Below are 22,534 nucleotides of genomic sequence, written 5' to 3' on the forward strand. Positions count from 1 at the left end.
TACTTTAACATCTTCTCTTTTCAACCGAATCAGAGGGCATGGAGTTCTTTCGACGATCGCGCGAGTTGGGAGAAGCGGCAAAATAAGAATTCCTCTCCTTCAATCCCTCTGCTTCTCCTTCCTCTTCTATCACTTCTATCGATTCGGCTAGGATTTTAATTTGGTTCCAGGTAATTATTCCGATCACGTTCGTTCTCAAATTAGGAAAGTCGAGTTTCGTTGTTGTAGACTGTTAGATTCGATTTTACGCAAGCGAATGTTAGAGTAGCCCCTTACGTTGATCGTCTCCTTCTTTCCCGTCCTTGTTCTTCGTGCAGGCATTTGATTTTTATGCAAGTTTTTGTTTCGTTGCACTTGCATGAATTTATTGGAGAGAAACATGGGATAAAGGATTTGAGCTTAGAATAAGGGTTACTGAAGAATTTCGGAGAATTATATGAAGGTATTGCTAGTTTTTATTTCTGAATTTAGCATATAATATCTATGCAACTGAGTAAATCTAGTTTTCGTGCTTAGAAAAATAAGATAGATGTTATTTAGTATAAATAAAATAAAAGGTTAGTAACTCTCCATGTGAAGCAAGCAGAAGCCCAACTATTTTAAAAAATAATGAGGCCCTCTACCCTCTATATAAGGTTACTTGTCTATCTTTTCTTCAATGTACAATTCAAAATTTTATCAATGCGTCTCTGGTTTGCACACTCCTTCGACACTTCTATGTAAGAATCGCTTTCATCCTATCAAACTGATATATAGTGGAAAAGAGAAAAACTAAGGGAGGCAAATTAAATTTTTTTAATGTTGTTGCTTTTTTTTCACAGGCAAACTGGGGTATATATAAGTGTTTTAGAGACTCTTGGATATCTCTAAACACTTGTAACCCCCTAAATTTATTCAGCCTATTAACTAATTTTAAATTGATTTGAATTCTGAAATTAATAACAAGTATTAAGAAGTGTTGTTTAGGTGATGCTATCTTTTCTACGAAGAGCTCTTGAATGGGTAGGGAACATCTCTTTTTTTTTTTAATCCCTTTGAGATAAAAAGAAGTTATAGGGTGAGAGTAAAAAGTAGGGATTCTTGAATTTGTAAATATTCAACTGTTGTTCTTTAGTTTCTCCACTTCGAATTTGATCTTTGGACTTATTTGTTGAAGTTATTGATCTTTCAGACTATCCTTGTGTTCTTTTCTCCCAATTATGCCATCAATCCTAGTGATCACAGCTTATTAAGCATACATTAATATAATTGTGAAGACAAAACAAATAATATAAACTTATGATCAATGTGGCCCATGCTTTAGTTTGAATATATTCTGCCAGTAGCTTAGAAACATCTAAGGTTGTCAAGGCTACACAGATAATCATCTAGATGTCAATATAAAAGTTCAAATGGAAAATGGACTTTGTATGTTTTTCATTAAATCTAATTTATTATATAAGTGGCTAGATCATACCAAAACAGTTCCTTTTTCACATTCTACCACTTTCCAAAAATGTTATGTATTTCCAATATACTTAGCGTTTTAAATCTCATACATCATTTTGCTCTCTTATGTTGCTTCCATGAATTGTACAAGAAAAAGATTGAGAAATATCAAAATATAGAGCATGTATCACAGCTTCTCATATATTATGTATGCAAGCCTCTGTGGTTACCTTATCTCTTTTTTGAACTGATAGGAATGTTGAGTGGTCATGTTATGAGTTTGCATGAGAAAAGCGATTCAGATGAGCTTTTGCTAGCAGATCCTGTATCAGAGACTGATGATGAAGAACTTTCTGTAAAGGTGTTATACAGAGCCTCTTTTGAGGAGCTTGAAAAAAGCCATGCACAATATGACACAACAATATGGGTTCTGGTATCGCTATTGCTTGTTTTAGCTTGGGGAGTTGGTCTCCTTATGCTTTTGTATCTCCCATTCAGAAGATATGTGCTGCAGAAGGAGATTTCTTCAAGCACACTGTATGTCACACAAAAGAAAATAGTTTATAAGGTAGTTATTGATTTTCCTCTTTCTTAGTGTATTATTGCTATATACATAATGAAGTCACTCAATATTTTATAGGCTACAAGACCTTCCTTTTTGCCCTTCCTTGGGCCCGTAAGTATTGAGAAGCAAGTACCTCTTCATCTGGTGATTGATATCATAATAGAACAAGGTACAAGAGGGAAAGATCAAGTAGTATTCATTTTCGAGTTTTCTGTCCCATGCTGCATCTGTCTTATTTGAGTTTAATCAATAGGTAAACCTTTCTCTTATTGTTCTAAAAAGTATTTGTTTAGATTAATGCTATTCTATTTTCATAAGCTATTGGATTTTCCAGAGAACTGCCAACCTTCTCAGATGCCAACCATTATCTGTATGTTATCTGTTTTATGACAAAGTCCTCGAATGCTCAACTAGGGAGATATTTTGGTTTACAGATGCACATGTGGAGAGGCCAAAAGAAAATAGTAAATGTAACTAGCTGCAATAAAACGCTTATTACATATACGATGAGAAACCAGTTATGAGTGGTGAATGGTGATAGTTATTGCTCAATGAGAGAAGAGGTTGCCTAAGAAAAGAGCAAAAAGGGAACTACTTGATCAATCATGATTGTAGATGGCAGATAGAGGTCTACGGTATGGAATTTCACCAAAATAAAAGGTTGACATCATGTTGGAAGAGAGATGTCATCCAGAAAAAGAACTTTCAATGTGTTTCAGAAAAAAGAAAAGAGATACACCTTTTGATGAATAAGAAAATCTTCGGACAGGGATACTGCTCTTACTAAAATGTCTTCCTACTTTTTTTATTTGTGTAAAGCATAATGTTTAACATGTTTTGCTGTTGTAAAACCTCTTATCTTGTTATGTCAACAAGATTATGAATCATGGGCTCTTTTCTTTTTATCTTGTGAGGTTATCAGTACAAGTAGATGAATGACTTTAAAACCCTCCATTGAGGGATAATGCTTTGGCGATAACAGGTTGGCTACAATCTATATATGGATTACATACTTTCAGGATTGAAACTATAGCTCGTGGAAAAGCTGCTCCAGTGGATGAACTACAGTTTCAAGGAGTGTCCAATCCAGAACTTTTAAGGAAGGTAACTCCAAACCTTTTACAGTTCAGTGGAAGCTTCTTTATGGAAGCAACTTATTGCAGTAAGTCTACAACTAAAGTGGCCCTGCTTTTGGTATACACATAATATACTTATGATTTTGGGAGGGTAATACAAGGCCAAAGAAGGTTCTGTTGATGTTGTTGATGCAAAACTGGGTCAAATCAGATTGCATCATGAGGACATTGGGCTCGATGTATCAAGCCTATTTATTTTTTAATTAATTCATGCTTATGTAAGCTACTAAGACAAATTCAATTAAGTCATATGAGCCTCTAAGATAAGTCCTAGTTCGAGCCGTATAAGCTTTTAGGGCTAGTTTGAGTAAGACTCATTGTATCCGATCTCTATATATAGAGGAGCTGGGCTTCTTAGTTTATATATCAAAGCATTCATGCATTTAGAATTAATTGAGTTTAGTTATTTTCTTATTATCGTATTTATCATTTTATTATAGCCATTAAATCGTCTTTACCTTTCTACGAATAGATCATAGCCGTAGAACTTTCAAATCTTTCAAACCCTAACCATCATCTTCCTCCAGCAGCCATCCTACTATACGATTGTCCATCACCACCGTTAACCATTCGCCACCCTCTGACGAACGTCGCAATGTCGGATATTTATCATTCTATCTCATTCTGATCTTACTCCACGATTTTATTTATATCTTTTCATCTAGATCCTTGATTTAGGTAAAACTAGAGTCATTAGAATCTTAACTCATGAGGCTACTACATCTAAATTTTCATAATTTTATTATGTTTGAATCGATTCAGATCTAGTTCGAAACAGTTGTACATTCTAATCTGTCTTAGGCTCTTATCTCAAGGATGGTTGAAGCTAGCTAACATTATAACTAGAAAATCAAAAATGACATGTCCCTACCAAGGAGCTTTTTTTGCTCATGTTTCATTATGATACTTAGTTTGCTTTCTTTTAGTATGTCATGTCCAAGTTTTGGTCAATTACTTCTCATCTTGGATTAGATATTTAATTCCAATTGTCATGTCATTAATTTCCATGGCCTTTAGTTAAATCCTTATACATACAAGATGATCCATGTTTTGTTCAATCATCACTTTGTCTAGAGCCCAGCAAAGTGTTGATCAGTCCACAAACCCAAAATCTTTCCAAATATATCAAAATCCTTTGTACATACCAACATACCATATTTAGTGAAAATATTATTTATTTTGTTATAACTAACTCCTAAATTGGGGGATCTAGAATCTATGGTTCGTAAGATCGGCCGATCCCGATTTAGGTCCGATCTGAACTCTCTTTCTCTTTCTCTTTTTCACTCCTTCTTACTCTCTTTCACTCTTTCTTTCTCTTTTTATCTCCTTGTGATATAACCATTGTTTTTCTTATGGAGAGATCTAGCTCTAGTGAACTTCGGCGATGTAGATTTAACTCCGGCAAACTTCGGTATATAATTTTTTAATTTTATTTCTTTATTTCTCTCTAGTTTTTTTTTCTTCCACTTTCTATCTCATTTTCTTCTCTTTTCTTCTTTTTCGTCTTATTCACTGCATCATAATTTTTCTTTCTTTTGTTTGGTTTTCTTCCACTTGCTCATTCTAATCTCTCATTCTTTTCAGTTTTCACTGCATCATAATTTTTCTTTCTTTATTTTCTTTATTTTATTTTTTTCTAAATTTTTAAAAAAAATTCTTTATTTTTAAATAATATTTAGAATTTATGTAATTAAAAAAATTTGATCCGATTCAAATGATTGATATGGCCGGTACAACTGATTCGGTCAATACATATCGTTTTTCCGAAAGACCGATCCTGATTTTTTAAACCTTGCTAGAGACTAGATTGTTGTAACTATAGTAGACAGTTTATATAGTGAAGGGAGAGCTCTTGTATTGAGGGCCAGAAAATTCACCAAAAATATTCATCTTGTGTTTTCCAGTTTTCTCTGTGTGTGTTTTGGTTTTGACATTGTCTTCCCCACTCTCTAAATTGGATGGAGCCTGATGCATTAGGACACCTTTTTCGCTTTTGGACTTTAAGGTCACTGAAATAATATATTCTCGTCTTGTTTGCAAGTAATATGTGTTGCACTTCTTGAAGGTTATCATCACGGAAGCCGCGAAGAATATCAGAGAAGTCAGAAGTTTGAGGCCTGCTAGTTTATCTGGTGAAGGACTTTCTACATCAACTATGAAACCTCTGACTGAGATTCCATCATTGGGTAGATTGCAATCTCCTAGAGGGAAGGTATATTTCTGTCCTGCCAACGTTTTCCTTCTATCTAGGCTCAAGCTTATGTTTCAAGAGTATATTGAATTTCTATTCAACTTTCTCACTGCACTTACAGCTTATGAATGACTGCTAAGCATCATTGTTCAGAATAATTATTAATATGATACAATCATCCTGCGTCCCCTACACATTCATTAATTCAAGGAGTAACTTTTCATCCATATCAATAGGATGCCCAGTGAGAACAATAATTCTCAAGCTTCCATTAATGTCATTCTCCGGTTGCTAAGAAATAGATTCCTTCTCATGGTTCTTCCCCTATGCCCTTCTGTAGGTAAGTTGTGCCAGATAATTTCGACGCATAACAACTGTGAGGAGGCAAAGAATAGTGGTTTTAGATTTTCTAGGAATTAGTTCTTTCCTTCAAAATTATCAATTCAAGGTCAGATTTTAAATTTAACTATTGCATCATGTACATGGATAACTTGATTCCTGGGCAGTCTCTAAAGAGGAGTGTGACATCATTGATGCGGCAACATCACCATCTTCATAAACATCTCATATGCTTTACCACCTTGTTAGTATGAGGATGTGCATGAGTGCTTGTTTGCATGTTCATTGCTGTGACTTCTACTGTTAAACGGCCTGTCCATCTAACTTTTCAAAATAAAGAGGTGGTTACTACAAGAATGAGAAGTGGAAAAACGTAGGAGTTTAGTAAGATGTTGAATTCCACTTGCAGGCTAGAGCTTCCTCAAGCTCAAGGCACGTTCTGCTTGATACTGGTGGTATAATTCCTGGTGACATCGTACTGCACAAACTTGAAGAAGTTTCCCAATCAGTGAAGGTGCGAACTTCATCTTGTAATTTGTGACTGTTATTTTCTGTTATTCCTTTTAGGACTCATCCAATAATTTCTCTGGTTTGGCACTCTGTGAGCAGAAACTTGAATCTCTTGTGGTAGGATCACATTCATAAGCATTTGCCTGAAGACTGCTGAGATGGTACTCCCCTGTTGTTGTTCTTTGCTCGCTCACACAATGTATGAACATGGGGATTCCAAAGCTCTGTTTACTTTATGCTTGTATGTAACAGTGATTGTAAGAGGAAGATAATTATATTGCATGTGGATATGAAACCATTTTTGGAAGTTTGCTTGTGGAAAAAGTCTTGGAGTATATATTAATGCAGAGATAGAAAAGTATACTCATCTTACAGCTTCTATACTATAGTACTGCTATTTGAACTGTGAAGGCAATGAACCTAATATTCCTTGGGAACTCAGAATTCACCAACACTTCCTTCAATCGGTTTGCGCTGCTTCCTTATATACTTGTGTCATATTATTCTGAAGGAATTTGAGAAGATGTAACCAAAAAAATAAAACTATAAAAGTTTCATGCAGCAGAACTTATTACGGATATACTTTGGCAGGGAAGTCAATCCAATGATGTTCTTACAAGAGCGAACTCCTGACCTTGTCATCTATAGAAATTCCAGTTTGTAATCAAGATAGACCACTCAGCTATTATACTACTAAAGTTTCAGGTTAATTTCTGAACGTGAGTGGTGATCACAACCTACTCTTTCGAGCCTTCATCTGCCCCAACTTCCTTCGCTTCTGCTTCCCTTGTTGCTGCATCATGACTTGCTTCCTGAACGAGGTCTCGTTGCACATCCTCTGCTGGTTTCATCGCATGGCCTGCTTTTTCCGAAGCATTCTCCTCTGTGACCGGTGAGACTTTCTTGATAGTTCCAACCTTCACATACTTGCTCATGAATTTGTATTCCCAATCCTGCAACGCCTCGATCTCAAAGGGTCCAAGGCCAGAAATATCACCGTTCAAATCTTGTGGTTCAAAGGACATTTTGGCCAATGCTCTACTTGCATCTTTACCAGCGAAAAGTGCATAAGGGCCACCCGGTCCGTAAAACATCCTGGAAGATGGGGCAAATTTTCAACAATAATAACACCATCATGGAAGAAACTAAGAACAATATAATTCTTCAGGAGTAGCAAATACCGCACTTAAAATCAAGCCCATTTCTCAACAGCATCAAGAACGGCAACCTTTAACAGAAGGCATATGCAGAAAGACTTAAGGGGCCGTTTAGCCTTATGTATTTGAAAAAAGAATTATGTATCCACCTCAAGTGTGGTATAAAAATCAGTTTTTTGTTTATAGATATCATAATATAGTCTTTCCAAATACCAAATCAGGCTCATGCAAAGCATCTTGACATCAACTCGATCAAATTGAGTGCCTCAAAATACAATTTCTCAACCTTTGGTGAGGAAAAAAAGAAAAGGAAATGATCTAAGATGTTTACTTGTGTTGATTTCTTATTTGGAGTTGTAGAAGCAACACCTAGAATTATACGAAGTGTTACAATACCCAGGCTGGCAACTGCTTTCATTTAGAGGTCAAAAAGCATTAATATTTGATAGGAAAAATAACAAGATATGGAAAAAAAATGGCCATAATTATGTATAACACCAAATGCCAAACACTCATCTCCTAAAGGTCTCTGACTTAAAGATCAGTAGACAGTATTCTCCCAGAATGCAATTGTCTGGTGGACCTTTTACTCTTGATAGTCAAAGTGGCGGAGGAACAAACTAAACAAATTAATTGCTTTTTAATTTCCATCCATCATCTTGCCATTCTCTATGGGAAATCTCATAACAGGGTTAATTTAACCTCGCTGAAGAGCACAAGGATAAGTTCAGCGATACAGCGGCAAAGAATCATCATAAAATATAATTGGTTTGATCACGAGAAACACTTATTTAAAGAAGAGAATTAGCTTATGTTCTTGCAAATTTAGCAAATTTATAGCCAATATCAAGGTCAGGCTAAAAGGAAAGGGACATGAAACAAACGGAAGATATAAAGCTTGAACCGCACAAGTGGTAAAGACCACATACCCTATCTTGAACTAAAAGATCAGAGATATTTCAAATAGAACCTAAAATTCACCGATAATTTTTTTTTTCTTGAAAAACGAAGATAATCGTGAACAAATTAAAGTAGCAGAATCGAAATAAGCAACCAAAAAGAGAGACCTGCTTTGGGTGACGTCATAGATCTGGCCCTTGATGGCCATCAGGAGGGGCTTCTTGGGATCGGAGCCGTCATAAGCCTTGAGCTCCTCGTCCGTGATCTCCCCGACCTGGACCGGCGGCGGGAGGGGCTCGACGCCATCGAGATCCGCGTCCCTCTCCCTCGCCGGCGGTAACGGCGGCGCCGGCGGCGCGAGGAACCCTGATACCACGTGGTAGAAAGCGGCGGCCACCGCTACCACAGTGAAGAACGCCGCCGGCGACAGCCCCGTGTAGGCGACGATCGCTTCCTTCAGAGCCACCCATAACTCCCCAACCGCAACCATCCTCTCTCTCTATCTCTCTCTCTCTCTCTCTCTCCTTAGTTATAGTATTTCTTCGGAGACGATGGGAAGAAGAAGAAGAGGCAGTAGGGATAGGAAGGCCGCGGGGTTAGGTGAAGGGTCGTTGCATTTAAGTGCACTCTAATTTCCTTGTAGGCTTCGCTCATATCTCGCGAGTATAAATTACGTATTCTAAAATATTATTATGACTAAGATTTGCTATGTGTTCAATATTACCATGAATCACATATTATCCTCTCGTTAGTTGTTGTTGGTATCCCAATTTTGTATGGACGTAGTAGAGGAGGGACGCGAAGAAGCCATGCTACTACTTGCTTATTAGTTATTTACGACAGCGCTGAGGGGAGCAAAATGAGAAAGTCCGCAGCCGCCGCGAATCCGCAACCTTGAAGGGCTGAAATGTAAAAGATGCAGAGCTAGAAAGGTGGCAATTGAATAAATAAATTGTGTTTCTAACTGCACCTAAAATCATCTTTTAGATGATATAATTTCTACTCTTTTTATTTATTGCTCCAAAGATCGAATTACAACTGTTATTTATTTATTGATGGGGATGAAGCACTTCCAAATAGAACCAACAAAATATCCCCCCCACCCTTGATGCTTTTCGATTAGGTTTCCAAACTACAACCAGACAGCTATCAAGTCATGCTGTCAAAAAGATGACTAGGATCAAAACTCTACACATTTGTAACTGAAATAATATGAACATTTCGAGGGCTAACTAGATCTGAGTAGCTAACTTTTCGCAGTCGGAGTCAAATAACTTGCCATGATCTCCCAGATCAAGAGAGCTCACTTCATCCTGACGCCAGAACCAATCCTCATACCGATACCATCTCATCAGACCTTCGTCCGCATCCATCCTCTGACATGCAACGCATGAGCTCCTCTGACAATGGAAGAATTCACGAAACCGTGAAGCCTTCTCAAGAATGGTTCGATCTAGTTCTCTGATGATCTTTTTCAGCCGCGGATTTGGGAGGCTTTCGAGCAACAGACAATGGGAAATATTTAGCACCTCGAGATTATCCATGCAGTTCAAGAGTAGAAGCAGAGCTTCCTTAGTAATCCTAGAGCACCGGAGGCTCAATACCTTCAGCTTTGGAAGGCTGGTCGCAATTGCTGATGCGAAGTTCACATCAAAGGTACCCATAATCTTGAGTTGAGAGAAATTTTTACAGCTCCTGCTTATTTCGTCCATAATATACGGTGGATGAGCAATAGTTGGCATTGTCATGGACTCCAGCTCTTCCCATCTTCTGATAGCTCGGGACATTCCATTTTTGGTTATGCGGTTCCAACCTGGCATAACTAGTCGCTTGAGGTGAGGAGACCTGTGCCGCGGAGAATATAAATGACGAGTCAGTCAAACAACAAACCCATCCTGATACCAGATGAAATGCAAGGTCAAATGATAACTAAAAGGAAAAAAGAGCTGACTTATTTGAACAGTAAAAACCAAGTCTTCTGAAACAAAACTGCAGCAATTCTTTGTGTCTCCAGCACTCCGTTAAAATTTTCTACAACAGCAGAAACTGACTAAACATTCCCAGTAGTATGGATATGCATTCTAAGGAATGATAAATAAATAAAAAGTTGCTTCGTGTTAAGACTACAAGCACCTATAATTAAGCACTTGGCTTCTAATTCAACCATGAATAGCCCTAGAAAAGTATTCTCACTTACATCACAAAATTCAAGCACAGAGGATAAACAAATTTGCTAAATTTCCAGGTCCTAACAGATACACAAAAGGTTTTTCTTTTTTCCGAGCATATGGCTCATAACATTTCTGGTACAACTAGATGAGAAGCATGAGAGATCATCATGCACGTATTAAGCAGTACCTGAATTTCTATTATGTGCGTAATAAAGGGTAAAGAAAAAAACCAAGCTAGTGGCAAGAAAGTGTGCCTTGTTAAACTTGATCACGAAGCCATCTGGAGTGTCCTCCGTATATATTTGTGAAACACAAGCAAAATATCCGGAGCCGGAGGTAAGGAAAGAAAACAGATCTGGAAGTCAAGGATTATTACCTTTCAGCAATGTAATTGAGATGTTCATCTTTCATATACAAATTAAAGTGGAATATCATGCAAGTCACACTTCCACAGCTTAGAGCCATTGCAACCTTCAATATTTGTGTCAGCCTCCTGTCTGACCTATCATCTACATAAATATATGGTGGCACATCTGGGGTTTGAATAAAATTGGACCTCAGAAGCCCTAGATCAAGAGTCCTCCATAGAAATGGGTTGGAGCAAGCCAATCGCCACTGACGACAAACTTGAGAAACTGAAGCCAGCTCAACCATGTTTAAGTCTTTGAGAATTTTTACTAGGACATCCGTTCCCATGTCCTCCCACCGCCTTACGATAGATTTATTGTCTTCCATCCTTTCCAATTCAGATGACTGCTGCAGAAGGCAAAGCAATGCATCATAAATTCTTAGAGATACAACATTAGCATTTGAAACAGATATATATTGCAAAGACAACCAACATAATGCTAGATGGCATTCCGTGAAACTGACGTTTACATCCGATATTTCTCAAATTGCCAACGTCACAGAAATAATTAGCTACTCCAACAGAAAAGGAGTACAAGTATAACCAGTACTGCCAACACAGAAGACCAAGGCCAAAGTAGACACTAGTAAAAATCAGTAGAATACGTAAGAAGAAAAATAAATAACAGTAGCTAGTAAGGAAAAAAAAACAAATATAATTATATAAAGAAAGAAATAGCTATAGTTATCATCAATTAAAGGCCATATCAATGTTTAAAGCTATAACCAACAGGCTAACGACAAAAGGTTCTACTAATGGAAGTGCTTGAATTTTTCAATAGCGGGGCCCCAAACATGAATAGATAGAATGCAAACTCTAAGAACAAAAAATGAATGCATAAAAACAGGCTATAAGAAAATTAATTAATAATAATGATTTATAATTGTCCATGACAAATCCTCATACTTCGGAATCATTGTATGATAGCTTCACTACATGCAAGTGAACAAAAATACATGCCTCACTAATAAAAAATTAAGATAACATAATGATATACTGAATCATTTACTGTTGCAATCAAATTAGATGCTCAAATATTAGATAATATAAATAGGATGATATATTAATATGAGAGAGAGGATGCTTATACATAAGTACTGAGATTAAAGGAGCAAAATCAATAAGATAAAGAATAGGATAGAAGGGGGAGGAATTAGATTTGAGAAATTCTAGAAGTTATAAATTAATAGGTAACCTATTCAAAACATTATTTAAATTTGCCATGTTTCATTTTTTATATTCTCTAGAATTTGCAAAGCTCACCAATAATAGTCTAATACGATTAGACATGGGATGCGTAGGGGCCACATAGAGTTAACAAGGGATTTAAGAGGAGGACAAATTGCATATATTAAGGGGCCAAATTGTAAAATTGTATACTTTTTTCTATCTTTTGGAATTTTATGGGAGCCATGGCCCTCCCTAGATGAATGTGGCTCTGCCCTAGGGCTCTACAAATATCATGCAATAATGTTAATCAATCAATCAAGACGCATGTGGTCATTTGTTCAAATTACATCATCTATACTAATGCGACATGCAACTGAACTATAGGCAATTAAAGCAAAGTCTTGGGGCTTATGGAACTTATAAGTTGTAATTAACTTGCTTAGGCAACAACATACACTGACATAGACTTAATAGTTATTAGACCTAATAATATGAAAAAATCTAGAGCGAGAAACTTTCTAAAGCTCTATCCTGCAAGGAATAATAAGAAGCTTATGTTCCCTCTTCCTGTCAAGCACAAGCTGCTTAAATCTGCCTTTATAATTGCTTACGGTGGATCAGGTATAGGTCAACAACATTCAATGTCAAAAGAATTGATTATTTAAAGGGCAATGAAAGATGATATAATTAATATAGAAAGCCTTCAGATATTGTTGGAATGCTTAAATTTTATCTTCTTATTCCAAAAATGGTAAGGGGCAGTTAAAGAGAAACAGGAGTTGCAAAGGAGATTAATTTCACATTGAGATAAACCTATATCTAGGTACGGAAACAAACAAATATATATATAAAAACATAACAAAGACTTTAAATCTGTTGATCAAAGTGTGTTAAATGGAAAGTATGGAATATAAGTGTGTTTCATCGTCAATCCATTCGGCGTCAAAATTTACTTCAGTGATTGGTAGACAAAACAGAAATAAGTCAATAGGTTCAATTGTTTATGGTGGTTACATGGATCCTTCTTGGTCGATCCAGTCCATGAGTAATAAGTTGATAATGGATTATAAAGCAAAAGGATAATTTACAAATATTAGAATTATCAAGATATCTTGAATGATTAACAGAAAATCAAAAGTAAACTTATTGAGATAATCAGCTGGAAGTAAAGGAAGAATAATTGAGGAGGTCCGACGAGTTGTCATAGGAAGGAATAATTCTATACCCCTAATCCAAATGCTTGTATTTGCTTATCCCTCTACTATATATTCTTAAACTCTTTCAACTGATCTGACTATCTGCATCAACTATCCCGACTGCATCATTTGAAGTACAAAATTTTCTCGTGGAGGTATACACATAAATCTACTTCTTTTTTCGTTCACCTTCGAATAAATTGCTGTAATCCAAGACCCCGATCATCATGCCTTATCAATCAGAAGAACTAACAAACAAAGAATTTCGCAAGCAATGTTTCCTAGATTGAGTGAAAAACCTCTATTCCCTCATAGAAATGCTTCAATTTTGCAAAATTTTCAGGAAAAAAGATTAGATGACGTAAACATAATCTAGGATCTAATCATGGGTAACAAAAACTTCACTCAGAAATAACCAAGAAAGATTGTCTACCCCCTTCCGCCTGATCCTCTTTCAAGGCCACTAATTCCTCTAGAAAATCCAAAGAAAAAGAAACCATCACAGGGCGAAAGAAAGGAAGGGTTTTCGTAACAAAAGGCAAGAACTTTTCAAGAAAAAGACATCAAACTCGACTAGCGAATGCGAAATTATCTACCAAGCATAATGAGAAGATCACGAAGGAGAAGCCTTCGTGTCTTCTGCGTCGTCTCCTCGATCTGCAAGGCCGCTCCTTTCCTGCAGCTCTCAACCGGACGATAAAACCCAGAAAAGTTCTCTCTCTCTCTCTTTTTAAATAACTTTAATACCCCAAAATCTGCGAATTATTCTGAAACCGTCCTAAATCCCATGTTAGTCGCTAGATTCTGTTGTTTAGAGATATGGACGGCAGGATTTCATACGAATTCGGGGAGGCCGGGAAGATGAATCCCTTGGAATCCGAACTCTGATCTTAGTTTTGACCTCAAACATTTAATTAATTGGTAAAAAATTATTAGTGAATATTGTCAAAATGTTTACACAAATTCTAACGGCAATGCTGTAATCCATAGAAACCAAAATATGTTCGAAGAATGGGACGATTAATCTTTATTTGTGTGAAGCAAATTTAAAATTCATACACCTGTCGAGTGTTAGCGGCCTATGACAAAGGTTATAATTTTCATGGACATTAAGAATGATATTTGATGGTTTTTCATCTGGGCATTATATGTCTATATATATATATATATATGCATATATAATAGTTAGCCACTTTATCTATATTATAATAAGTTTACGAGTAGGGCTGTCAAAATAATCGAGCCGGCTCGAGCTCGGCTCGATAATGCTTGATCAAGTTCGGCTCAAAAATAGGCTGAGTCGAACTTGATTATTAAAACTAGGCTCGAAATTAAATTTGAACTGAGCTTGATCCCGAGCCGGCTCGATAAGGCTCGAATATATATATATAATATGAGTAATATCAAACTAATATGAATAATCAGATCAAAACTCTTTCACCTATTTAGAATTTCAACCATTATTTTCTGACACAATTATCTTTATTGTTTGTAATTTATATTTTGGTTGCTTATAGCTTTTTGACACAATTATCTTTGTTATTTGTAATTTATATTTTAGTAATATTTTTATCTTTATAGTTGAATTAGGTTTTATTTCAAACTTGATTCAAGCCTAAATTAATTCAAGTTTAATCAGGCTAAAAAATAATTTAAAATTACTAATTGAGCAGCTCGTTTAAGCTCGAAATTAGCTGGAATTGAAATTATTTCAATTCAAGCTTGATCACAAAGACAGGCTCGAAACTAATTTCAATCCAAGCTTGATTAGAGCCAGGTTTGATCAAGCTCGGCTCGTTTACACCCCCTATTTACGAGCTCATAATCTATTAAAAAATTATTATAAGCATGTATTTGGAAAAGCTGCACATGTAAGTGCAATATAAAAGCTAATTTTTAATTACTTCATTAATCCTATAAAATATCTTTTTTTAAAATTATATTGTGCTCAGCCACCTACTTTAATTAAGTAAATATTAAAATACATCATAAATTTTTAAAGGAAAGAAAAGAGAAAAATATAAGACTCAACTTTAGTAATTTCTATGTCGAATACTACAGATACTATATTGAGCTATATTTTTGTGGATATTTTCTCTTTTTGTTAAACTCTTAGAAACTTTTCTCCTTTACTTATTATTTTAGGGAGACTATTCATATTGGCTTAGCCAACCTATGTAGAACTCACTTTTACTCTTCGTCTTGGATAGGATCATTTCATGTTGATTTAGCCGATCTCTTTTATAGGGATACTTTTAGATATCTCCAAGGTTTTGAGATTTGTTTCTAAGGTAATGAATTTTTTACCTTTTAACACACAAAAAAAAAAATGTAGCTATCATTTATCTTTTTGGTTTCGTATATTAGAAACATGATACAGCTTTTCCATATATCAAAGAGCCTCATACAGAAGATGAAAATGATTTCAAGCGAGCTTAGACACACAATACACACACATATATATATATAACATGATAACATTATAACTACTTTTACTTCCATCTAACTTTCTTCAATGCGCCGTTAGTGATGAACTGGATCTTGCAAACTTCCTCTTAAGTCTTCTGAAGCCTAACACGGTAGTCACATAGGTCTTATTACACAGGTCGTCTATGAATAAGAAGAAGCGAACCCTGAAGCTCTCATTTACCAGTACAACTCCAACAACACCCCAAAAGCATACTTCAAATCCTACTCCTGTGATCAGCCAAAACAATAACTTCTCTTCCCAGCTTTCCTCTTCGTCGTCGTCTTCTGGACAGCTGACATTTAGAGGAAATCCACAAAGATGTACATTTCCGACGTAGCTGTAAGGTTCGGGAAACGAGTATGCTACTCTGGCTGGAATTCTTCCCGAGAGGTTGTTGTAGGATAAGTTCAAGTAGTTCACCCCACCAATCAAGTCGGATAAGCTAGAAGGAATTTCACCTGATAAGCCATTGCTTGACAAGTCGAGAGATTGCAATTCTAGTAGATCACCGATATTATATGGTATATGACCTGTTAGATCATTCTTGGATAGATCTAATACGGCCAATCCGGTAAGATTTGTTAGCTCTTCCGGTATGCTTCCTGACAAGCCGTTCCTTGAGAGATCAAGAACAAACAGGTTTGTGCAGAACTTCAAGGACAGGGGAAGTTCTCCAGACAACTTATTGTTGCTCAAGTTTAGAGACTGAAGCTGAGGGAAATTGCAAAGCCACTCGGGTATTCCTCCAGAGAGATTGTTGTTTGAAATATCTAAAAATGTCAAAAGACCAAAAGATGAAGTATTCCAGTTCCAGTTCGAGATTGAATCGGAAAGTCCTGCAAAAGATAAATCCAGCCTAGTGAAAGTCTCTTGTGTCAGGAGCCATGAGGGGAATCTTGGGCCTAGCGTGCAAGAACTCCTGCTTATAGAGTCGAGTTGAAAAGGAGGAACCCAGTTGGAGCTCATATTCAAAACCAAGGAGTTCCCAGATAAGTCCACTGATTTCAACCTTGTAAGATTAGCAAAATGATGTTCTGTAAGAACTCCAACTAAAAAGTTGTTGTTGAGGGTCAAACTGACCAGCTCATTGAGCTGTCCAAGACTTTCTGAAACAGTGCCATTCAGATTATTGTAAGAAATATCTAAGTGTTGCAATGAGGACAATCTTCCAAGAGAATCAGTAACAGAACCGGAAAGTGAATTCCATGAAAGATCAAGAATTTTTAGACTATTTAGGCCTCCTATCCAATCAGGTATATCTCCACTTAGAGAGTTGGCGGATAAGTACAGCTCCTGTAAACTGTTTCTGATACACCCAGAAAAAGATTCACCGAGTTCATTCAATTCATTGCCGCTTAGATCCAATGTCTGCAATTTGGACAGATTTCCAAGTCGATCTGGTATTTTCCCGGAAAACTGTGAGTCCGAGAGATATAGATGATTTAACTCCTTGAAAGAACCAATGAACTCTGGAATTGCGGAGTATGAGAATTCATTGTGGCTTAGATCCAATGTCTGCAATTTGGACAGATTTCCAAGTTGATCTGGTATTTTCCGGAAAACTGTGAGTCCGAGAGATATAGATGATTTAACTCCTTGAAAGAACCAATGAACTCTGGAATTGTGGAGTCGAATTGATTGCCACTTAGATCCAATGTCTGCAATCTAGAAAGATTTCCAAGTTGATCTGGTATTCTCTCATATAACTGTAAGAAAGAGAGATCTAGAAAGACGACATGTCCGATTGCATTGCCGATTGCATTGTCGCAGCCCACGCGGTTCCATTTGCAGCAATCTTTCCCCAACCAAGAGGAGAAGTCATTCACTGTGCTGTGGAGACCTCTTCGGAACACAAGTAGAGCTTCTCTCTCTGTGTCTGGGCAGCTAACACCAGCAGCAAATAGAGCATATAATAAGGAGAGGAAGAGCAGCAGGGATGTTACACATTTGCAATCCATAATATCTAGCAGTGAGCAACAGATCAGATGAGCATCTTATTGCAAGCTCTGTATAACTATTAAGGCCGAAGACTCAAGTCAACCAACGCTGAGTCAAGTCAGTCAACGCTAAGTCAAGACAAGAATAAGACGACAATTAAAAGTCAGCAGCCATTCCATTTCCACTTGTTAGCAACTATGAATTGACGAACCAGTCCCTGTGGAGTGTGGCCCAAGTTTTCGCTGCGAATGGGTCTGAGGTTAGTCCCTCCAAATTGCAAGCTAATGGTGGAACTGGACTCGCTAGAGCTGGTCAAAATACTTACAAAAAAGGAGTCTTGAAATCTTTGGAAGATTCGGAATTTTGCTTTCTTTTGGAAAATGTAAGGACTTCTATGTGTTTAATAAGAAAAATTATGTTTTCAGTTGAGCGGCCAATAGGGACGAGAGGCCCTCCTGTGTTATATTTTGAGGGAAGGAGATCATATGCCCTTATTTATTTATTTATTTATTTATAGAATGGTCCGTAGATATCTAGTATTCCACTCAGAGAGTTGTAAGCTAAGTCTCCAAACTATAATTTTACAAGCTAGAGAAGACAGACTGATAAATTTATGAGCCGGATTCCTGAAACAGAACCTATACTGATCGACTTATTGATCCAAGCTAATTGGCTGAGGTGATCCAAGCTAATTTTAACTCCTCTTTTATTTTATTTTTTTTAGAAAAAACAACTATGAGTTGACTGGTCAACCAAATACATCTACAACGACTGTAAAGCAACTGACCTTAAAGAAAAGGCCTAAATTAAATGCTGGTCCACTCTTTGCGTCTGGATTTACTACCAGTTTGAAAGAATAGATTTTTTTTTTCTTCTAGCAAACTTGTGTTCAGTGGCATTTTTCAGGGCCATGCCACGATCGGAAGCGAGTTAAAATAAGCTCCGCAATAAGAATTTATTTTGTGCTTGGATCAAAGCTCGACTCCCCCAATTCATCCAGACATGGAAAGCACCATTCCAGAGAGGTATATTTCTTCCATCTATGCCTCTGGAACTCCAACGATTAATAATAATCATTATAACCTTAACTTTTCCTGTGACTGTTTTCTTGTAGGATTGCTGTTGTGACAGGATCCAACAAAGGAATTGGTTTGGAGATATGTAGGCAGTTGTTGTCCAAAGGAGTCAAGGTTGTGTTAACAGCCAGGGATGAGGAGAGGGGTATTGCAGCAGTGAAGAAGCTTCAAGAATCAGGGGCATCAGATGTGGTGTTCCATCAACTGGATGTAGCTGACGTTTCTAGTGCAGAAGCTTTGGGAAAGTTCATCCAGACCCAATTTGGCAAGCTAGATATATTGGTGAGAAACGAATCTCTTTGAGTGAAAATTACTGCGGTCGTTGGCTATCCAGGCCATGCCTTACTTGTGTTCGATAAAGTTCTCCCTGTTTTTATGTTTATTGTTTCTCAATTTTTGCATGTCAGCAATCAAAATTGTTCCTTTGTTGTTTATATATTGGAGAGATTAGATCTGAACACTGTTTTCTCTCTCTCAGATGAAGAGTGTTTTGATGTCTTAAAATGGTGGTTAAGCTACTTAGATTATAAACTTTAATGCTGTTCTTGTTCTATCACACTATAGAACGATATTGCCATGAGATTTATGGTTGCTAAATACTGTTACGTGTCCATGCATCTACTTTCTTGGTAAACAAGTCTTCCAGACAGAAAATAGTTTGAGTACATTTTGTAACTGAGTGATCCAAATAGCTGTTAGTATAGCTCCACTGAACAAAATTTTCAGTGTCGAAAAATAATTCTTACTGGTATCTACTGTGGTTAAGTATGGAGCACATCACATTTCTTTTGCGGCATGTTGAGTCTTCCTGAAGTTATTGCCCTAATTCAACACAACTCCTGCTAAAACTTAGTTTAGTCAGTATAGAAAAGGTTAATCTGAGGTTAGTTATAATGAATAAACTGATATTCCTTTCCGCTCGTATCACGAAGGTTATAGTTTCTATTATTTTTTCTTTTTCTCTTTCTGTGAAGGATGTAGACCCATCGTTTCATTTCACTGAGAGGTATTTGATGTACATTTTGAGTTATTATTGAAGACTTAACAGTTGATGCAAGTGCACTCAGTGCATTACGTATAGCCTTTTAGGTGAGTTATGTGAGTTTAGAAGAATCTTTAGCATCTACATATAGGTTATGGACAATATGACTCCCTCCCTCATCTCTCTGTGCCCTGTGTGTGTTTGTCTTCTGTATTTTTTGTCTTAATGTAGGCCTTTTTTTTCTTTTAGTTCATTCTTCATCTTTTGCTAGAGAGTTTGTGAGCATGCATTCATTGTACTCTTCATATACCATGCATAATTAAAAGTTATCTGTTGTTTTCATCTTCGAGTTGTTATCAGTACCTCCCTAGTTTCTGTTGATTGGCTGAGCTTTTGTACATTCAGTAGAAATTACAAGCATTTTATTTGTGGGTGCCCTCATCTTCTAATGACTTGTCAGGTATAAAATAAAACTCTAGGCTTTATGTTAACCCAGTCATGCCATGTTGAAGATCTCCTTCGTATTTATTGACCATTTGTTCCAAATCTCATTAGAATCAGATCATTCCCTTTTATATCCATTACTATCCATTACCAATCAACTTTTGTGGTGGAACCTAGAATTGAGGTATCGAATTGAGGCATGCCAATGGAAATGGCGGTATAACATCTCTTTAAATAAATTTATTTAAAAACTTAATTAATGGAACTTCATCGCCTTTATCTTGTAACATTTGTTTAGTTAAATTTATACTATTCTTCTCAGGTAAACAATGCAGCAGTTAGCGGAGCAGAAATAGAGCCTCAGGCTTTAACTCTCTCGAATCAACCGGTAATTTCACTTTCTTAGTATTCTCATATCATATAACAATTTTTGTTTAAGTGGTCAGAGTAGTTTATGCTTTTCACATGAAGGGGGGAGGTGCATTTTCAAGTCTCCTGGACATGACACTGGAGACTCATGAGAAGGCAGAAGAATGTATCAACATCAATTATTATGGAACCAAAAGAATGTGCAAGGTGTTCATCTCTCTTCTTCAGTTATCGCAGGCACCAAAGATTATTAATCTCTCCTCCGGCTATGGGAGGCTGAAGGTATTAATATAGCATGATTTATTTTCTTAAAATGTCCCGAAGTAAATTAAATCTGCTAATTACATCTTTATTTATAAGATCAGATGGTTTTATAATTCTTTTAATTCTTTGCATTTCATCTGAAATTAACGTGCTTGGATCAAGTAACAATAACATTACTATTTTTTACATTCCTTCAATCTGCTCACTCTGGTGTATCTGACTCTGAGCTTCCTTTCTTGTGTGAAGATGGAAAGCACATCCTTTGTTATATGTATATGTAGCCTCTATTGGGGATGGAATGTTTATGGCATTACAAGATAAGTCTATAATGTTGAATGAATGTCCAGCGATACATGACTAACATTAATGGAATTTCTCTACAAGTAGAACATGATCGGACAGATCATGTACCAGGTTCAAATGGTAATGCCTTTTCTTTTATAATGATGACAAAATGTATTGCTGACCATTACCTGGGTAATTTTGTTATTATTTGATATTCTTTAAAAATCCTTTTTTTCCAGAGGTTTTGAAATTATAGGCTGTTTAGTTTGTTTCTGTATGCATTCCATCTTCATATTGGCATAAGTATCTACAATGATCATTGGGTAGAGTCGATTTTTTTTATGATCTAATTATTTTTTTGATTCTAAACTTGATTTTCGATTTTTCTATCTTTAGAGGAGTTGACAGAGTCTGATATGAAATATTCCAAGTCTTGATTGGCTTACTACTTAAAAAGGATCATTGAGTTTGTTTCTTCTATTTGTTTTAGTGTATCCCCGGTGAAGCTATCCGGAAAAAAATAGCAAATATCAATGATTTGACGGAAGAGAGATTAGATGCGCTGGTGGAATCCTTTTTGAATGATTTCAAGGAAGAGAAACATAAGGAGAATGGTTGGCCCTCCAGAACATCTGCTTATAAAGTCTCTAAAGTTGCTCTATCTGCCTACACAAGAATTCTTGCAAAGGAGCATCCTATGATCTGTACTAACTGTGTCGATCCTGGTTTTGTGAAGACAGACATAAACTGGAATACTGGGACTCGGACCGTTGAAGAGGGCGCTAAAGGTCCTGTAATGTTGGCATTGCTTCCAAATGATAGCCCCTCGGGCCTTTTCTATTGCCAGACCGAAGTGTCATCCTTCGAGTAACTTAATAATCTCCATCATCCAGTGAGAAGATACATATGCAGCTTGTTGTTTGAGACCTTCAAACTCATGGGTCATACTTACTTTCTTCATGAAATAAGCTTGTTTATATTGCTCAATAACATTTTGCTGAAGACAAGCAGAGTTGAACAGCACAAATAGTCAGTCAGCCAGTAATTTTTGGTTTGGTCCATCTTCAGATCTTCCCATCTGTCTTTGATTCATCCACTAGTAAAAGGATATGTTAAATTTAGATGCAATTGCATTGAGAATGTCATTCTACTAATCTTAATGTGTGCAAAGAAGCTAATATAGCTGAATGGAATGACAGTGAAATTCTGCTCATCTCCATTGCATTGACAGTGTCATCACACTAGAAATGATCTAGCATCTTCAATTTATTGAATTACTTCCAGTGGTAAAAGCCTAATTGTATAGGAAAAATAAATGTTTTTTTTTATAAATGATCTACAAAATTAATTTTCTTATGAATTTTCCTGATTTCTCTTAATTTCCTCTATTTCATTTATTTCTCTGGTACCATTTAGCATTCTTTTGATATTTTCTTTTTAAAGCTGATCTGTTTCGTTTTCTCTTAAGACCCAAAACCATATTTGGAACTTTGCTTCATTACCTGCACTGATCAAGAAAACGCCAAGCAAT

General features: G+C 36.4%; 4 protein-coding genes across 7 annotated transcripts; 2 read left to right on the top strand and 2 right to left on the bottom strand.

The window, feature by feature from the left end:
• Positions 1–12: 12 nt before the first annotated feature.
• Positions 13–6,470, top strand: LOC140762265 (uncharacterized). Of its 2 annotated transcripts, XM_073099961.1 has the most exons (8): positions 15–170; positions 318–442; positions 1,683–1,996; positions 2,069–2,162; positions 2,976–3,097; positions 5,198–5,344; positions 6,072–6,176; positions 6,272–6,470. In XM_073099961.1, exons 3-8 carry the CDS (start codon positions 1,685–1,687, stop codon positions 6,305–6,307), a joined length of 816 nt encoding a protein of 271 aa, XP_072956062.1. In that variant the 5' UTR covers positions 15–170; positions 318–442; positions 1,683–1,684; the 3' UTR covers positions 6,308–6,470. The 2 variants fall into 2 exon arrangements, with proteins under 2 accessions (XP_072956063.1, XP_072956062.1); XM_073099962.1 differs by lacking the exon at positions 318–442 and having other exon boundaries at positions 13–170.
• Positions 6,471–6,724: 254 nt separating this feature from the next.
• Positions 6,725–8,860, bottom strand: LOC140762266 (membrane steroid-binding protein 1-like). Its single transcript, XM_073099963.1, has 2 exons — positions 8,397–8,860; positions 6,725–7,267 (listed from the first exon to the last, which is right to left on the bottom strand). The coding sequence occupies exons 1-2, from the start codon at positions 8,717–8,719 to the stop codon at positions 6,910–6,912; spliced, it is 681 nt and encodes a 226-aa protein (XP_072956064.1). The 5' UTR covers positions 8,720–8,860; the 3' UTR covers positions 6,725–6,909.
• A 358-nt stretch (positions 8,861–9,218) lies between these two features.
• Positions 9,219–13,938, bottom strand: LOC140763698 (F-box/LRR-repeat protein At3g48880-like). 2 transcript variants are annotated; one of them, XM_073101999.1, is made up of 3 exons: positions 13,772–13,938; positions 10,777–11,156; positions 9,219–10,074 (listed from the first exon to the last, which is right to left on the bottom strand). In XM_073101999.1, exons 2-3 carry the CDS (start codon positions 11,133–11,135, stop codon positions 9,462–9,464), a joined length of 972 nt encoding a protein of 323 aa, XP_072958100.1. In that variant the 5' UTR covers positions 11,136–11,156; positions 13,772–13,938; the 3' UTR covers positions 9,219–9,461. The 2 variants fall into 2 exon arrangements, with proteins under 2 accessions (XP_072958100.1, XP_072958101.1); XM_073102000.1 differs by having other exon boundaries at positions 10,777–11,153; positions 13,772–13,936.
• A 4,469-nt stretch (positions 13,939–18,407) lies between these two features.
• Positions 18,408–22,062, top strand: LOC140762442 ((+)-neomenthol dehydrogenase-like). 2 transcript variants are annotated; one of them, XM_073100246.1, is made up of 6 exons: positions 18,408–18,608; positions 18,698–18,941; positions 20,408–20,473; positions 20,557–20,736; positions 21,494–21,617; positions 21,744–22,062. In XM_073100246.1, exons 1-6 carry the CDS (start codon positions 18,586–18,588, stop codon positions 21,872–21,874), a joined length of 768 nt encoding a protein of 255 aa, XP_072956347.1. In that variant the 5' UTR covers positions 18,408–18,585; the 3' UTR covers positions 21,875–22,062. The 2 variants fall into 2 exon arrangements, with proteins under 2 accessions (XP_072956347.1, XP_072956346.1); XM_073100245.1 differs by having other exon boundaries at positions 18,411–18,608; positions 21,494–22,062.
• Positions 22,063–22,534: the final 472 nt, after the last annotated feature.

The sequence above is a fragment of the Typha angustifolia genome, chromosome 7 (genome assembly GCF_048772165.1).
Source record: "Typha angustifolia cultivar Huaian chromosome 7, ASM4877216v1, whole genome shotgun sequence".
In the NCBI taxonomy this organism is placed as follows: Eukaryota; Viridiplantae; Streptophyta; class Magnoliopsida; order Poales; family Typhaceae; genus Typha; species Typha angustifolia.

What these genes read in the sequence shown, in the direction of transcription:
- LOC140762265 (XM_073099962.1), top strand. Translation starts at nt 1,685, where the DNA reads ATGTTGAGTGGTCATGTTATGAGTTTGCATGAGAAAAGCGATTCAGAT. An exon ending in TGCAATCTCCTAGAGGGAAG is followed by an intron (nt 5,345 to 6,071) that starts GTATATTTCTGT and finishes TTCCACTTGCAG; the next exon opens with GCTAGAGCTTCCTCAAGCTC. An exon ending in AAGTTTCCCAATCAGTGAAG is followed by an intron (nt 6,177 to 6,271) that starts GTGCGAACTTCA and finishes CTCTGTGAGCAG; the next exon opens with AAACTTGAATCTCTTGTGGT.
- LOC140762266 (XM_073099963.1), bottom strand. Translation starts at nt 8,719, where the DNA reads ATGGTTGCGGTTGGGGAGTTATGGGTGGCTCTGAAGGAAGCGATCGTC. An exon ending in TATGACGTCACCCAAAGCAG is followed by an intron (nt 7,268 to 8,396) that starts GTCTCTCTTTTT and finishes CCCATCTTCCAG; the next exon opens with GATGTTTTACGGACCGGGTG.
- LOC140763698 (XM_073101999.1), bottom strand. Translation starts at nt 11,135, where the DNA reads ATGGAAGACAATAAATCTATCGTAAGGCGGTGGGAGGACATGGGAACG. An exon ending in CTCAATTACATTGCTGAAAG is followed by an intron (nt 10,075 to 10,776) that starts GTAATAATCCTT and finishes TCCGCGGCACAG; the next exon opens with GTCTCCTCACCTCAAGCGAC.
- LOC140762442 (XM_073100245.1), top strand. Translation starts at nt 18,586, where the DNA reads ATGGAAAGCACCATTCCAGAGAG. An exon ending in TAACTCTCTCGAATCAACCG is followed by an intron (nt 20,474 to 20,556) that starts GTAATTTCACTT and finishes TTTCACATGAAG; the next exon opens with GGGGGAGGTGCATTTTCAAG. An exon ending in CCGGCTATGGGAGGCTGAAG is followed by an intron (nt 20,737 to 21,493) that starts GTATTAATATAG and finishes TATTTGTTTTAG; the next exon opens with TGTATCCCCGGTGAAGCTAT.